Raw genomic sequence first — 18,852 nt, 5'->3', positions numbered from 1 at the left:
ACGGAAAGAACAGAATAAATTCTAAACTTCCTTGTACATGTAATGTCACAAAACCATGTTAAAATTTCTTTGTAGACTTAGGGCTCAATATGGATAATCTGACCATTTATAGAATATAATATGTTGTTTCTAGCATTTGGATACTAAAATAATCTTCCTATGTGCACCTGAAATCAAATAATACCAACACCAAAATACCTGAATTTAAAGGGGGGGGGGGGGGAATGGGGGAAAAGAGGTGGGAGAGAAAACTATGGAAAAGAAATAAAAAAATTCCAAAAATGTTAGAAAAAGCTCCTAAGCACAATAGCAATAACTACATGCAGGTAGGAAGGACACTCTATGAGCCATTGCCCAAACTCATCCTGTTATCAGTGATGCTGATTCAAGATGCTGATGATTTTAACTACCAAAACAGTGAGCACAGTGAATCTGAGAGAGAGCAAAAAACTCACTGAAGAACTACACAGCTAAGGTATGTTTAAAAATAAAGCAAAGTAACACTAAATATTTAAAACCTTTCTCTTAAAATAAGATATTAATTAAGCACTATTTTTAGGGCTTATTTTCCATCAACAGATTTCAAATCACTCTGTTAACTAAGTACCATAATTTACATATTTCAGATGGGGAAAACAAGGAGGATAGATAAAGACTGAAATGATTTATTCAGAGTTGAGGTGTCACTTCACTGGCACCATCAAGATTATAACTTCATTATTTGGGGCATAAAGTGACTGCTTTCATAGCTGAAGAAAGAATCTTGCTTTCCCATATGAACTGTACTGGGAATTCTGGCGGGGAGAGTAGGTAGAACAGACAGCATATCTTGGTCAGTAGTGCCATGAATCACTGCTCTTGATTTGTTAATGGCACTTTTAAATCTACTGTTTCCATAAATATATATATTTTCAATAAAGATTTTAGAACTACAAGAAATTCAAAAATTGTAATTCCAATATTCATATATTCTTGAGTTTTTAAAAATTCTAGCATTTTAAAACATAATCATGTTTATTAAAGAACAAACATTTATCTTAGTGCAAAATAACATTTAATAATTTCTGAAAAATAACTGCCTCCCTGATGGAACTCTTAAGTTGCAATTTTTTAGGGGAAAAGAAAGAAAGAAAGAAAAGAAACACCCAGAAGCAAAATATCTTATTGACACAGACTGCTATAGTCATAGCAGCAAATAACTAAAGAGACAGCATTTGTAGTGAATATGTTTAAAGACCCTTTCTTCTGTTAAGGCTCTTCTGTAGGTAACTATATTCAGAACAAGAAGAGAATGACCTTCTAAAAAGTAATGATGGTTATTATCCATATAATGGATCTAACATGCAAATATACAGCAGCCATGTAAAAGAACAAAAATCAGACAGCAACTTCACAAGGCTTAAGGGCTTCATATTTTACAGCTCTAGCATTAATGGAAAAGTTAATGTAGCATTGAATAACAGTGAGTTGCTCAGCTGCTGCTACTGCTGCAGAACATTTAGATCATGGAAATAACACATCATTTTTTCACTGCTATTGCTTTCTTGACCCACAGAAAAACAACTCTCAGCCACCCCCAAAATCAGACACAAAATATTCCTGCATTACTCAGTTGCTTAAGAAATATGACCAAGCATATAATTTGTATGACTGAAAGGTCAAATAATGAATTAAACCACAGAAATAAAAATAATTAAGCGACAGTGCTGAAGAAAATCTCAAAAACTTCTCTCTGATTTAACTCACACTATGTTATAAATGCATGCATGAGCACAATCACTTAATGCAGCACACAAAACAAATCAGCATTTTATAGTGCTTCTATATCTTAATTCCTAATCTCAATACATGAAATAACCGCATAAATTATGCATGTTAAATTAGCTTATTTTCCATAGACAGGAGAACAAAAACTACTGACTGCACTCAGTACAGAATAATTTAAAAACTTTTCACTGTTCCAGGTCTACAGAAAGGATTGGCAAGGTAGGCACATAACTGGCTCTAAATTTAACTGCACTGACAATTGCATTTAGGGAGAAAACTGAGGAAGGGGCCATAGATGCACAACTATAAATCCTTTAAACCATATTGCCCCTTCATTATTGCTATCTGGTTTAGACAAGAAAAAAAAGGGAAGTTGTTATGTAAATATAGAGTAAATGTTAGAATATAACAGAAATCCTTTCCTCCTCCATTAATTCAGGCTATAAGTTTTGCCACGAGTTTTGCCACTTCGTGATGCTAACTGTAAAATGTGAAGACATAGCAGAGTTTAGACTTTCCATTATGGACATTAGTTCTTCCTGGAATTCCTGAAAACTATTCCAGCTCATAAAGGACTTCAAACTTTAATGCCTCTGCACTGATATGGGGCTAGTAAAACTTTGACTTTGTTGCTAATTACCTTTTTTTACCATCAGAAGGAGAGCAAAGTGAAGAGTGGTGAGCATGGTTATGGAAAGTGAGAAGGTTCACCCCTTTCTCTTCTGCTCTCAGAAGATTAAAATCTTCCTCTCCCTACATTAATTCATCTGCTCTAAGTGTCCAAGTGACTGCAATTGTTCAGTTATATATATGTCAATTATATAATTCAGGGACCTTTATGTTTCTCTAATGTCTGTGATTATATTAGCTATGAATTTCTAATAGAGTTGAAAAACTACCAGCAGAAGGTATGTGTCTTGCCTTTACAACTGGTAATACCAACTGGTATAGGGAGAAAACAACAAAAACTTGAGATTATTAGAGTCAGCAGGCAACCTAAGAAGCCAGCATTCAGGAAACCAATTATTAACTAAAGCTACCTCAAAGCCTGCTTGTGATTTAAGCTCTTATAAATGTTTTGGAAACCAGGAATGGCAACAGCAATCTGTAGAAGTTTTCTTGTAAGGGAATATCCGTTGTGGCCTTTTCACTTTTACAGCAGAGATTTTTCCTAAAGGAATGTGTCTTTTAGAAAACAGTAGCACTACAGCTTTACTGGGAGTATTGTGAAAAGTGAAGTCTAAGTCAAATGGGGAAAAGTAAATACATGTTCTAGATAAATATTTACTAGAAAACAAGAATTTAGATATACTTTTTTGGTTGTTGTTTTATTGTACACAGATGGAGAATTTGTGGATTACTTTTAAATAAGTGGAATCCTCTAAATAAATCTCGCATTGAACTACCCTTAGTAATTTAGCATTGTGTCAACAAAATAAAGGAGCTATTATAGCACTTTCAGAATAGCACATACCTAAGAAAACATCTCTCTTTAAAATTCAGTAGTGTCCAGCAGAACCTTTCAAACTTCCCTGCAGAGCTGGAAGTAACACCCTTTCATAGCTTGGCTAGAAGTTATCAAATGCTCAAGATATAGAGGGAATACCATAGCTAGAACCCTACACATGGCCAGTAGATTAGCTTCTGCAACACACACATTAGAAAAATGCATGTACCTGGCCTCCACTGGGTGTCCGTTCAGAAAGAAACGTGTTTCATTCCAGAGAAAAGAATATACTCATCACCAAACAGGAGCAGGAACATGCACAGTATTATTAGTCAAAAAATAAATTGAAAACACAGCCTGAGTATATCTGATTATGATTAAGGAGCATTTACACTAACGGAAGAAAATAATTTGTATGCAAAAAGTAATTTCCTTGCTTTTAAAGACAATTGGTAATATTCCTTTAACACTACCAAACTGTACATAAAATCTTGTCTCTTATGCTAATTCTATTAGTTTTGGTTTATTCCATCAGGCCTCAAAACTTTGTAACACCTTCTTTGTTAAAATTTAATAGACAGAATAGTTTTCATTGAGGTCACTATGAGATAAATTAGTGGCCATTCCCACAAGTTTTCAGTCACATTTTTTCTACATTTTAAATTGCAAGACTGTTAAAAACGAAAAGCAATGTATATTGTTCATGTACTAGGGGAACAATTAAAGCAGTTTATCTGTCTTGGCCCGCTAAGAGTATACAAACAGAGACTTTCTTTAACCCTTCATGGTGATCCCAAATGGAAAGACTTACGAAATAAATGATTTTTTTTTCTTATTTAACCTTGCCATATAGCCAGATAATGGGGTTGTGGGTTTTTTTATTTTCTCTCATGCTTTTCAGTGGTACTTAACTGAGGTTAAATCAGAGAGGATAGCAGATTCCATTTTGTTCTGATGTTCACATCCTACTCCTGGCTGCTCTTCTTTCCTGACAGGTTTCACTCAATTAATTTTCATAGATTTTTAGCTCAACAGTTCAGTATGAAACTCTACCACTGAAAATACTGTCTGAAGTTCACTAAATAAATTTCCTCCACTATTAAGCTGTCATCAACTTTGAAAACATCACTTTTTATTCAAAAAACCACAAGAGGCCGGGGTACTATCCAGTGTAAAAAACTACTGTGTCTGAAAAGAATGCATTTTTAGCTAATAGAAACTGGAAACTTGAAAGTATAAAAATTAAAAACAATTAAAAGTGAACTTTAAAAAAAAATTTCTTAACAATACCAAAACAATACTTCCATGCACCATGAGGCAAATACATAATGCTTTACTTTTCTCTGTGATTTCACATAGCCCAAGGTATATTATGCATAAAAATTAAGGCCCTCTTATGGCAAAGTATCCCAAAGGCTACAGTAGTATTTCCAAATTGGGCCTAAGAGACGTCAAATTTAGCTCCCATTTTATGTACGTTTTTATTGCTTCCTACCATTAGTGCAAACATAACTTCTAGTAAATCATCGAAACAAAATTCTTATATGTTAATTTTTCCTAGATTCATTTTCTGCCTGCAACAGAATTCAAAAAGCACCCAGTAAATATAATTTGCTAACAGGAGAGAAGAGAAAAAACAACCACAATCTGAAAAATATGTAAACTTAAATTTTAAGAAATAACTTTATTTTAGTTTTAGTCTCTTGACATTGTGTATAGAGAATATTTTCAAAAACAATGGTTAGCATTCTCAAATTGAGCAGCAGAAGCAAATGTGGTTTATACATCTTTTTGTGGATTTCATAATAATCTAGACAATTGGCTAGTTTGCTACACTACTGGGTTTTAAAACGGTTCAGTGCTATTGAATGTTTAAGAAATATTTATGGCATCAGGCATTATATTCCTGAAGCTAAAACAATCATTAGACTCTGATGTTCATCTGTTTTATTGAACTACCCGCAGGGAGCTTTATGGCCATACTACCATGTCAAGGTCACAGGATTAAGTGAGCAGTGATGACAGTAAACAACCATTTTCTGTATATTCTAAAGGGTTTTACTGAGTTACTTAAAATGCCATAAACATAAATAGTCTCTTATCTCTACACATCCATGACAGATGGCTTCAAAATATAACACTCTTGAGCAATGGAGCTTTACAGCCTAACCAGCACCCTATATTACTGACAGCACATATCAATATACTGCAGAGCATAAATATTGGGAGAAGCTTGCAATCTGTCATCATCAGATATTTTATGTCTCTAAGAGTACAAAAAAGATATCTACATGTATGTCAAATGTCTATGTGAACAGATATTACTGCTGAAAAAACACAGAGCTTACAGTTTAAGAAAAAACAATTCTATAGAAAAAGTAAATGCTGTAAGAACAAATGTATCAAATCAATACAAGCCATGTAAAAACAGATAATAAAGTCAAACCTAAATGGTACTTTCAATATAATCTTGAATGCTTAAATTATTCTTTAGAAAGATACAGTGCTTTACCAGATCAGTTTTATCAATGAGGAAAGCAGTACAATCAAGCATAGCAACCTCCTTCGAGTTGTGTGAAGTCTAAGACAGACACAGTGTTCCTGAATCAGTTAAAATAAACCTGTGTAAATTTATTTTTTCAAACTTTGTTCTTTAAAAAAAAACAAAACCAAGCAAACAAAAAAATACCCAGCAGTGATCAATTGAAAGAGAAGTGTTTGGGGGGAATAGTTTTCAGGAATTAGATAACTGAATTGTGTACAGATGCTTGTGTGAACATACAGGCTGGGCTGCCAAAACGCATACAGAAACAACAAACCCAAGGAATGCCCCTCTTTAAGGTAAGAAGAAAAGGACAAAGCCCTGGCTACTGGCCTCTGTGTCCAACAAACCATGTTCCTCCATTACACCTGAAAACAGGACCTCTTAAGTGGTGCTTGGGAGCAGCAGTTACTGCTTGTCTATCTCTCCCCTGTATTAATACTGCAACACAGGACTTCAACCAGATTAGAAATTACTGCAGGCACAGTGAGAGGAGATAAAGGGAAATAGGCACAAGCACAGAGTATTTCTGGTTGATGGTAAAGGTACTGATGTAAGGACAGAACAGACACTGTTGACAGGAGACCTTTGATTTCCTCAAACATGAGACTATGAACCAAAACAAAACCCTGTTATGTAGAGATAAAGTATTTTCTCTTTAGCATCAGATGACCTGTATGATCAACTTGCTAGTTTAGAAAAGCTCTGACTTGTTTTGAAGGAGTATGATGTTGTATTAAAGGGATGCAAAAATGGAAAAAAAAAAAAAAAAAAAAAAAAGAAGTTGAAAAAAATTGAAGATAGGTTACAGGGCTAGATAGATTGCTGATCTGAACCACTATGGCTGTTCTTGTGACTAGTAACCCAGGAACTGAATGGCTGCATGTGCACGTGCTAGCTCTATGGCTAGACTTAGGAGCAGAAGTCCCTCTCGGTTTGTTAAGGTTGGCCTTCCTCTTAATATATGTATATTTTAAAGTGCCCTGTTACTGCTACAATAAAAATACATTTAGTAAGTTGACTGTATGTAATTTTGGTATGTATTCTGATTGCTGTTCCAGCTAAAGACTCTACTGACATCTAAAGATCTGTTGTTTCTAAAGTTTAAAGAAAAATAACATTGTGTTTGCAGTGAAGCAAAAGGGGAAAAACAAATTTTATGGAGAAACAGAGAACATATTTAAGAGAAATTAAAAAAAAAAACCCTACAGAGTAAAGAACAAAAACCAGTTATCTTATGGCAGAAGTAATAATGTGGAAGAGAATGCAGAAGCCTTCCTCCCTCAATATGAAATGCAATGTACTGTACATCCTAGACATAAACAAGTCTTTCCCTAGAGCTGAACAAATCTGCCCTCACTACCATGGATTTCCCAACATTGGAAAATACTACCTCTTTTCAAAGAAGCTATTTTCTTCAGAGGTTTCTTCCAGCTGTGGGAAAAAAGCCCATAATGAACTGTACCACAGTTTAAAACAACTGATTAACCTTACACAGACACAGAACTCAATACATCTCACATAAGCAACCTGTGCACTTACTTGTACCTCCCATCTCGGGTTATACAATGTTCCTTTCTTGGCAAGTATCTCTATGCTGCAAATAGCATCCTATATCTAACTTCCTATTATTAGAAAATGACACAGAATTCTTCTGTTCCCCTTTTCTGATCCTGCTCATCAAATGCCTTGGCACTGCTAGCAAGAGCTCCTTCAGACAGTTTCTGTCTTGCACTACAACAGTAAAGCAACCAGGGAGGGAGGATAGAAGTGGGTATGCAATGGGTAGGGGATATAATGTGATAGGTACAGAGCAGCTGGAGCAGGACAAAGTTGAAGGCATGGTAAGAAACATAAGGGGATTCAAAGAGTAAAATACTACAAAAGAGTGATCAGATTAGAAAAATAGTCTCACTCATGTTTATGTTTAAAACTGTCACAGAGCCCTGCTACAGAAGGATGGATAATATGGGACCTGAAATGTGAATAATGCTGACACATTTGCTGATCTTAAGTAGTGCAGTTAAGTAAAAACAACAAAAGACAGAAAAGCATCTTCTTAAAGTTTTGTTGTGATGAAACAATTTCAGAACTAAGTATTTGGAACTTGTAATCGAGACAGCTAAAGAATGAGCTGAAAAGTGTGCTGAAAAGTTTCTATCAGATCAATCTGGAAAGATCTACTCTGTAAAGAACAGTAGATTCCACAAATTCCAGAAACACAGAAAATCGATAGTTCTTGCAGAATATGTGGAAAAATGCAGAACCTTAACCAGCCTTCTGACAACAGGCATGTCAAACACACTGCTGGATCCAGTAGACAGGATCTGGTCCTACATCTTTCCCACTGTTCTAAAGCTCCCTTTGTAATGTATGTCTAGCAGTTAAAATGAGCCAGAAATGCTTCAATAGCTAAACCAGATGAAGCTGATTTGCAGTGGAGGACAGGATAGGTTCTGTGTCTTTCTGAACTTCCGAAATGAGCAGCCAACATAGCGATGGAGCCAGAGCATGCCAAAGGCTGACTGCAAGGGAAACTCCTTCTTACTAAATTCCTGTGTTCTGGTCTCCCTTGCTGTAAACTGGAAACATTTGGTTTAGAAGCAGTGTCCTCCCAGAATCAACTTATTTAACTGCCAAGCCCCACAAGCTTGGAAAAGGGGAGCTCTCCTCTTTTCACTCCCCCCGTGGCCCCCAGCAGAACCCAATCTCTGCAGAAGCACATGCTGCAGTGAGAGGCAGAACTAGTTGTCTGGTGAGAAACTTTTTATTTCCAGCCTGTCTCCCCAGACGAATATGGTCTTCACCACAGAATGAGTTTGACAGCTCTGCGCTCCACCATGAATGATTAATTTGTTATGGGTGTCTAGTTCAACCAAAGATGGATTTGAACAGAAAGAGCCCTTGTATACTTGCTATTTGGTAAAGCTGCTTTAATGTAGGTGGAACCTCCTTCAATCAAATCATGGAAAGCAAGAAAACCAAGTCTCATTTTTAAATGTAATTCTTCTCATTGTAGTAATCCTCGTGTGTATATCAAAGCTGATCATGTGAAAATACCTATGACTAGTATTTAGTATTTAGATTTAGAACACAAACTGGAACTCGGAACACTTTGTATTGCCCTAGATTGCCTTAAATATATAGAAACAGTAAGGTAAAGCTAAATGTATTCAGTAGTCTTGAATAAAAGTGTTTGAAAAGTTGAGATATCTGATTAAACCAAGAAGTTGAAATAAGAGAACACTCCAAACAAACACGATAATAGATTGTGGCCCAAAACACAGGCATGCATATGGCTGATAAGGAATTTGAACTGTGTGTACAGACAGGTTTCACCAAACTACTTTTTTTTTTTTTTTTAAGAAAGATGTGTATGGGGAGAGAAGCAGATGGGGAGGAAGAGAAGCACCATATGAAGCTGAGACAAGACAGAAAGAAGCACATGTTGTGACATGAAGACTATAACCCTGAAAAAAGCTAACGGTAAGTGCTGGCTTGAAGAAGCTTTGAACACTAAGCTATGAAACACTGATTCTTCCTGAGTTCAAGGAAATAGGATGTTGCATATTCACTCTGACTAAGTGGCAATGCATCAAAGAAATAACCAACTCATCAATTTCTTATATAAATAGAAAAAACCTGCATAATTCTAATTTTGGTATAATGCTGAAATTAAAAAAGGATAACCCAGTATGTTCAGGGTAAACAATTATGAAGATACCTGGAAGTGTCAAATTGCAAAATAAGGAATAAAGAAGTTTGGTTTAAGGACACAAAAAGGATTTATAAGAAACTAATATCTGTTGAGATCTATTATTCTTTGTCTGAGATATGTAGCAGAAAATAAGATTATTGAATAATTTCCTTTTTCTTGTAGATGAGTTGATGCTCACAACTGTAAGAAATCAAGCAAAAGATCTTTGGTTTTCACTTAAGAGATGAAGGGAAAATATTTGTGAAGGGGGAAAGAAGTTAAGACATAAGCAATATAAAATGCAGGTTTTTTCAAAACTGTTATTTACCATTTTTAGGCAGAAGGAAATGAAACATTAAACAGGATCTCAGACCAACTGAGACTCTACTGACTGATTAACGTATGGACAGGGATAAGTTGCACAATGTTACTGTGTTTGTAGGCATTTATTCAAGAGGTAGAGCACTTGCATGTGTTTAATTTCTCCTACATAAATTAACAGCTAATTAAGAAGGTAATTTAAATGCAAGTCACGTAGGATTTTATGTTAATTTTAATTCAACTACCTTTATGTAACTATAATCTATCTTACAACTGAAAGTGTCAACCTACTTCTTTTTTATCTTTAAGTAACTGTATTTTGGTCAGGCTGTGTCTCCTGAGGCATGGAGAAGCAACATTTTCTAAAGAGACCATTAATGCTGTAACTGTCAGGAATTATAAACAGAGACTTGAGGCCTGTTATGTCTTCTGCTGGTCAAGACCAGAAGTATGTACAATTTTAGAACCCATCTAAATTTCAATTATATAAGGAGTATTGGAGGAACTACCTAAATAACAACAGGTTTTGCCTTCTGTGCCTAAGCAGTTTAATGAGACCCCTCTCTACTTTTTGCACTTGAAGCCTTTTAAATCTGCCCACTGAGAACCAGCAACCTTGGTTCTTGACAAGGCTCAGAGGCTCTCCCACTGGGTATCTCCCCCTACCTGCTTCCATTCTTGGCCTTTCCGTTCACAGTCCGCAAGGCCTCATGACAGAAGATACACTCGTGTGGTGGATCACACAGCTGCCAGGGTACACATGGAGAGACCTGCAGTGCAAGGCCATTTACCTCCTAACCAGCTCCCGCAAATGGCGTGCCACACTTGGAGACCTCATTGCGTTACCATGTCCCCCCTTCTCCAGGTTAAGCAGCTAAATACAACCAGGCTAACAGCTGCACCTAACACGGTGCGCACTGAAATGGGAAAGCACCACTGTGAGCAACTGAGAAGGAGGCACACTGGGAAGTGGTATGACAGGAATAAAATAAGAGTTTCTTTTGTTTGATGTAAGAAATTTGATAGGTTTGTCACAGGTGTCAAGCTGCTTCATGGCCCATGGAAAACTATCATGGACTGAAGAGCAAAAAAAAAAGCTGCATCAGTGGTCTGTTGCCACTTAGGGTGCCATCAACAATCCAGGACAGGAATGGTATCTGGCTTAAAGAAGAGGTGGTCTCCTGAAAAAGTTAGGGACCAGAAACTAACTTAAGCCTGCAAAGCTTCTGCATCCATTCACAAACTTGAGCAACAACATTATTAAAAAACTCAAGGACATTTCCAGGACTAAAAATTGCACTTATTTCAGGCTCAAGGCTCCAGGTAACACATCTTTAATTTCAACTAAATAACATGAGTGTCCATTATGGATGAAGGCTGTTTTTGAACTAAGAATATCACAATCTTCTACATGTAGTTTTTGTAAGTTCCACCAGAATATCTCTTACACTAGACTACAGAATTTCCATAAGACTGAATATGTACACTTTCTACCACCTTAACAAATAAATATATCTCCATCACCATCCATGAAATAGTGCTTTCTTTGGGAGATATCAGGATATAAGGATAATGAATATGAACCATTACATTTTTTTAAACAGTACAAGAATCAGCTAGACAGAATGACAAAGAATGAACAGCATATGTGGTATTTATTAAACATTATTACTGATGTGTCAAACTTATTGCTTACAATTTTTCTAATAAGCTTAAACCCTAGATACGTATTCAAGCTATATTAAAATAGTTTTTTGAAAGAAAATATTTACCGAGATAAAAGTTTTTGTATTAGTCTACTTGTCTCAACTAGATTTTTACTGAAAAGGTTTTTCAGAGCTGAAATGGAAACTTCTGATCTGCTCTGCCTGTCTCAGAGAAGAAAATTAAACTATAAAAATTTAGATATTTGGAAGCACAACTCCTTGATTTCTCTTGTTTGATCTGTTCCTCTTGAAATAAATAATTAAATATTTGTGGCTATAATGCACAAACGAGAGAGAGAGAGAGAGAGAGACTTAGTAGTCTCTAGTTTTGCATACAGGGCACTCAAATGGCAGACCCAGGTTCAAGACCTTGCAATGAATGAAGGAAAGGAGCAATTGCAGCTCCAAACTTCCACATGAGGGTCAGCACCTTAGCCACTGGCTATTTTTGTGATTCAGAAGAGCAAGGCTCTGGTTTTTTGCATGATACATGAAAATGTTTAACTTCACCCTTGTGTTGAATAGAACGAACTCTTAAAAACAGTATTTAACACAGCTCTAATTAAAACTTCAAGTACTATATTATCAGTTGCACACAATAAGTATTACGTATTTTGGATCATGCTTTTTAATTTTATTATTTTTTAACAGGAGTACCTGTAGAATTGAGCTGCAGTTTGGTTATGTTCAGCTTTGCACATGTTAAATTTAAGTACAATGTAAGTTTCACATCCAGAGTTTGACTGCACATGGCTGGCACTGACTACTGTTTTGTTGTAGGAGAGTTAAGATTTAACAGTGGATTTTACCAGTTCATTACTTGCACAGAAAAATCTATAAACAGAAGGAAGCATTAGACAGCTACTCAAGTGACCTGATTCTGCTGGTTACTCTAATACTGACTTTCTCTGTAACACTAGACAAGTCACTTTGATTCTCCTTTATTTCAGACTTCCTCTGTCGACCTCTACATCTCTCAGTAACTCATTGAGAACATTTCGCCCAGATTCCAATACAGTAGGAGCCTCAAAACCTACTGATATACTAGCAGTAAAATTGCATTACAATCAACAAATGCCCATTACAATTAATTTAAAATATGGTAAAATATTATGTTTGCAGTCTATAAGGGAGTTTGATCTGTGAATCTTTCACAAAGACAACTTTCCAAAAACCAGCTGAAGACTAACAGAAAATACATTTTAGCAATACTAGCTTCTAATACATTCATATTTCAGTTATACTGTGACTTCTTTCCTTAAGCTTTGAAATGACTTAAAAACCCCATATATTTTACTTTTGCATCTTACCTGTGAGAAACAGCCCCCCAGGCACCATGCTTATTTGTTAGTATGTTGAGTATCTTCTGTTTCAGCTGATTGGCTGTAACATGATCTCGATGCTTAGCAGCACTGATAAGATGATCACACATCTTCTCCTCTTCTCTTCTGTCAGCAGCATATTGAGCACACTGCGACTAGGAAGGAAAGTACATCTATTTCATAAATGAGTATTTACTAAAACCCTTTAAATATTACAAGAATTCATAAAAATATTTTTAAGAGGAATAGTACACACTATTCAATTTAAATAGTTCTATTATTATATATTGTCATACAGAATTGCAATTAAAAACATTTAACTATACCTTTCAGTGCGTATATATGTGACCATCGATATGCCTTAAAAGTTAGTCTTTATTTGTAAGTTTCATGTGTTCTTAGGTATAATACACAGTTATAATATACATAGCATAATACACAGGAAAAAATTACATACACTGTATTAATTTTTTTTTTTAAATGCAATAAAACCTACAATTAAAAAGCCATTTGATAATTTTATTATTATGGATGCTAAAGACAAAGTATTTTAACTGTGGAATTAAGGAGTATATTTCCATTTCATATCACAACATGAAATATTTTCATAATATACTACCACATCTGAAAAACCCTACAGTCTAAAAATGGCTTATCTTTTAAACTGAAAAAGATCTAATGTTTTCATCATGTTTCCTTTAAGAGATAGATACCTCTAAAATAAATGCTGTGGTTATTGACCTTCTTGCAAATTTGTTTCTAAAACTGTCAGAATTCATGAATTCTAGTTTTGAGTAAGGCCGTCATTATGTATAATAGGCAAAATATATTTTTTCCATTTCTTAAAGTTGTGTGAAGTTCAAATTCAATTCCTCTTCCTAGTAAAGATTCTTTCCAAATTTCTAGGCAAAGCAAATGCAGCTGTGCTCATTTAAATAAATCCATTTTGAGTATCATTTTCTAGGTATAAATTACAACGGTTAATTATTCTCAAAACAGCTAACTTTAAAATCACCTTTTAAGAGACATTTTTGCATGCACAATTATTTTGCATAATTTTATAATGTTTAACCAACACTCAATGCTGTAACACAGTGCTGAATAGAATTCTATTTTCTAGTACGCAAAAACCCTCACATTAAGTTATAGTTTATCCTCTGTATTTTTGCACATTAGCTTTTTAATACAAATCACATTAGCATTCAGTAAGATTTTAACAGTAATCTTTCCACTGTATTACAGCCATTATTTCAAGTAATCTATCTGGAAAAGAACAATTATTACACTAACTCATAAAGGGTTAATTCATTTTTCAATTTATCTTCTTGTACAGGGAAGTACCAATTAGTACAATGATCCGCCTTGGTAATGAGGTTAATATTTCACCAGCTCATTGGACAGTAAAATTAAATTTTCGTTTTTCTTCCTGAACAATTATAAAGGTTAACAAAATGAAAGTTAACTGTGAAGCACTCATTCTGGGAGGGATTTCTCTGGCCCTGACTGCAACTGGAGTCACAGGATTTGAATGCTGGTCCATGGCCTCCCCACTCTGCAGGCGACACAGTAACTTGGTGCAGCTTGGGCCAAATCATTTCACCCATAATGATTCAATTATGGGTGAAATGGTAAAAAACTTTAAAAGGTAAAAATAAAATAGCCACTCACTTCTCTGCCTGGGGGCAATGATTAACATGTACTAAACCCCTGAACATATATTGATACAGCTTATTAAAACAAAATGACAGATTTACAATTATGCAACAGAAAACTACCAGATATCTCCTTGTCCCTACTACTTTCAAGTAGGATGAATAATAAAATGTTGTTATATACCTACTGTTATTAAAGACAATATATAAAACATTATTTGAGACTTTAACCATCAGCTTGTTTAAGTACATCTGAGTTTCATATTTAACACAGGCTACCTTTCATAATTTACTTTTACGACTTGCAGATTTTATCTTACTCATCTAAAACATGTAGCTGAGGTTTTTCATGTGACAAATATAATGAAAATCTTCATATATGAAAAATGTGTTAGTTTCTTTACCAGACAATAAGACTGACTTAGGGCTATTCCTTTAGGGAATTTAGTTAATATTCTAAATCCTATTTGCTAACAGAAGCTGGAAGTTAATTGAATATTCTCATTTTGTCTAGAGTTCTGACAGATCTTATACCTCAATGTATTCTTCAAAGAGCAGATAACTCAATCTTCTATTGTCATCTTAGGTTACTGCATGATGCTCTGATAAATATCAAATGTTATTTATTGTTGAGGCAATATGAAACTTCACTCTGACAGGCACTTAATTGTAAATATGATTTTATCTAAGTTCAAAATATCCAGTATATGTTTGGTAATAAAGTTGTTGCAATCCCATATGACAAGTGTCTGCTGTCTGCTCTGACAAAATGAAGTAAAGGTTATGTGTATTCAAAATGACAACAGATATCTCTGTGGCTCACACTTTTCAGCTAGGTCAAGGAGCACAAGAACTAGTACATCAAAGTGCACATTTAAGAGAGCTGTTCCAAGGAGATAAAAACCTCATCAAAACTAAGATTACTGGATCCTATTTCTAGCCACCAGGTGCTTGTTGACATTTTCTGACAGATGAATAAATTGATATGGCTATTTATTATCATCAATACTAAGGCAGTCTATCTTAATCCTAGTGTTAGGTCACTTGAGTATTGAAACATGGAAATGTGTGTTTGTGCATATATACTTACATATACACAAACGTAAAGAAGCATAGGCAGGTTTGGAAGTAATAAAAAACAGTGATGCTGAAATGCTGTATAGAACACCATAAAAATGCAAAACCATATTTGACAAAGTTATGTAAAAAATGAAATTTTAAATTTAATCCATCATTTTTGCGTATTTTTTTTTTAATAGGAAAAAACATAATCCTGAAGAAATAATAAAAAACCTGTTAAACTGAACACACAATTTAATAACAGCTTTTTGTATATTTGTATCATTTTTAAGCAAGGTAATTGAAATTGCAACACTCACTGATGAAAAAAGCAATTGGATGTTGACGCCTTTCAGAACTAAGAATAATAGACATTAAAGACATCTTGCAGTCAATGATTCCTAACTAGCAAGAAAGATATATATAATATTTCAATGTATAAATTATAGCAAGTAAATGTTTTCAAGTGCTCCAAAATGTAAAGTGCTCTAAAAAATTACCTTCAAATACTAATTCTGTTTAACAAAACATTTCTATTTCTTATGTTTTGTGAAGTGTCTTCAGTGTATTAGTTGCTGTTCTTTCTTACTGAACTCACATATATTGCTGATAAAATCTAACAAAAATAATTACCAATGTGATTTGCATTACTATTTGCAATAAATTACAACTAAGTTCTTTGTGAACCTGAGGGTCTGCCATATCAGTTTAGACATTTTGATTAAGGGATTTCTTCAAGCTGTAAATGTTTTCATGAATTTCAGTGAGGAGCTGAGAAATTAAACCCACTCCTTGTGTTTGACATTTACCAAAGCTTTTAAAAACTAGTTTTGAAATGCCTTCAATGTAAATTTCTTTCTTGGAAGAAAAAAATCTTTATTGTATGGGGTTACAGTCTAGGTGACAAGTGAGTGAAAACAGAGAAGCAGAAATGCACCAACTCTCAGACTTACCTCAAACTCAGCATGCTTGTGGACATCTTCAGCTCTTTGTCTGTTTAAAATAAATTCTGCTTCATTTGCAACACGCACTATATGGTCTTTCATTGCATGACATAATAATCTAGAATAAGGAAAAGAAAAATCAACCTTTGCAGTTGATGTACTTCAAATCGACTGTTATTAGATTTACTTAAAATGGAAAAAACCTGAATATAACAAAACCAGAGTAATGCAATTTGGCAAATTAGTTGACATGAAAAAATTAATTTTATCTAAAATTTTCTGTACTAGTGAAAGCACAAACAAATCATTTGATATAGAAAAAGCTTACTATTTGTTATTGAATGAAAAAATTCTCTATGAAAACATTGTATGCTGAGTATGTTTTAACAGCAGTGTCATGTGAATATGAATACAATACTGTCATGAAAAAAATCTAGACAACTGCTTAAACTCTTATTGATACCATTATATCATTAAATAGAAACGTTTCCATTTCAAAGTCGTAAAAAATAATGAGATTACTGAAAATTTAAAATTCTATTAAAACTGTAAAATAACAAATATCTCTTATGTTTTTCAAACACTGAAGTGAAAAATGCCTCATGTTTCCAAGTTCTCATGGCATCAGAACTAGACAAATCTCACTTAAAAAGAGGAGAAATAATAGATTATGATTGGACTGAGACTGAGGTTTTCAATCAGACACTTTAAATTAATACTCTTTTAAAGACCACTATATGAGATACGTAATGAAATTCCATAATAATAATTGTTGCTAATAATGCTAATATCCTATTGGGTAGGAAGAATGGAAGCAACTGCTTTCTTGTCCCTACAGTCCATATCTGAGTTGCTGTTCTATTAAAAATTGCTTTGCTATTCTTATCAGCAGGAGGAAATATCTTTCAGGAGGCAAGGATTTGACAGGTCTGTTTAGGATCAGGAAGAACTGTTTCTCTTTGAGTGAAATGGGTGCACTGCCTGGGATTTCCCTTCTTGCATCACCAGGGAAACATGCTTAAATTCAGAGGTTCTTAAATTAAGATTGTGAAATTTCTAGTAAATTCCACCCTAGGATTGGTATCTGGTACTTAGAAGTACCACAAATGAAAGTGATGATTATTAGAAATTAAACCCATGATTACTAGACCTTACACCTACAAAATGGAAAGATCTGAACTCCATTCTTGACTCATTTGGTGTGTTCTACCATCTGTGAAGGAAGGAAGTCACTTACCCTGAGCTAATCTTCAATATAGGTGTGTAACATGAGAAGACATAGATGTTGGAGTGATAAAGACAAATAAGTTTCAATCAAGGTTTGACAGTGGATATCCATGCTTTAAATAACCATTTTTATTTTACCTAATCCATTGCTATTCTTGAAAGCAAAAAGTTTTTTGGCAAGCTATAAACTGAAAGATGAAAGTTGTCTTTACTGCATTCTTCAAAAATTAACTTTATTTTTTAACCTACCCTGATGGAATATATGGTTCAGTATTTTATTACTGTTAACTATGGAGATTTTTATTGATAAGAGCTAAGTGTAGAACTGCCCTTGAATATGGATTAGGTGTGAGCATTCCTGAATGCATGAATTAACAAACTCCTCTAAAATGAGAAAATACTAGAAGTGAGTGTTTAGGATCTCCAAACAAATTTTGCATCATAGGTCTTCCTGAACTTTTCCATATGACATTAACAACCTGGAAGCAACTAGCTAGCATTTCAAAACTGTACACACAGATTTAAAGTGTCTACTAGCTACACATACACTCCTGAATGAATAAACGATTGAATAAATGGAGCAAAGAGCAAATTCAGTATCTTTGAATCAGCTGTGGTCCAGGCATGATTTCTAGTTCCAAATGGCTTTAGAATAAATCAATAGGTTTCTGAGATACTCTCTGCCACCAAGAATTTGGTGAGAAAATGGCAAAGAACTTCAATCCACTACGTTTGTTATTTTGGACATAGTAGTTATGCCTCAAAAAACACTCTAAGCTGCCTCTGTTCATGTGCAATGATAAATACAATACCAGCTTCATCTTCGTCATATTTATCTTTAGTAAGAAGTGTTCACATTCTCTGTGCCCACTTATGCCCTAAATGACCTAACAAAGGACTTCCAGTTGATTTCCAGAGAATGCTAATTTTCAGAAGTTATAAATAAATCTTTTGCCATTACTCAGGGAAAAGAGATAGATAAATAAATATTTAAGTAAACAAATAAATCTCTTGACACAAGTCTCTGGCTGCTTTAAGGAAATGGAAAACTTTTCTAGACATTTAGGAGATGATACAAATCAGCTGGCTGAAACTGCTGCTGACCCCAGCTGTACCTCCCACTCCCCTAATAGACAGTTCTGCTCCAGAGACTGAGGGACCTGATGCA

General features: G+C 34.5%; 1 protein-coding gene across 3 annotated transcripts in view; it reads right to left on the bottom strand.

Annotated features, from left to right (window-relative positions):
- NBEA (neurobeachin) overlaps positions 1-18,852 on the bottom strand; it is a 476,649-nt gene that overhangs the window by 220,230 nt on the left and 237,567 nt on the right. For all 3 annotated transcript variants that reach the window (XM_051608523.1, XM_051608522.1, XM_051608521.1), the window contains 2 exons: positions 16,467-16,575; positions 12,791-12,957 (listed from right to left, as the gene is read on the bottom strand). In XM_051608523.1, the coding sequence (XP_051464483.1) occupies positions 12,791-12,957; positions 16,467-16,575 (276 nt within the window). The remainder of the gene's footprint in view (positions 1-12,790; positions 12,958-16,466; positions 16,576-18,852) is intronic.

This window comes from Apus apus, chromosome 1 (genome assembly GCF_020740795.1).
Source record: "Apus apus isolate bApuApu2 chromosome 1, bApuApu2.pri.cur, whole genome shotgun sequence".
NCBI lineage: Eukaryota > Metazoa > Chordata > Aves > Apodiformes > Apodidae > Apus > Apus apus.
This window is presented reverse-complemented; position numbering and strand designations above follow the sequence as displayed.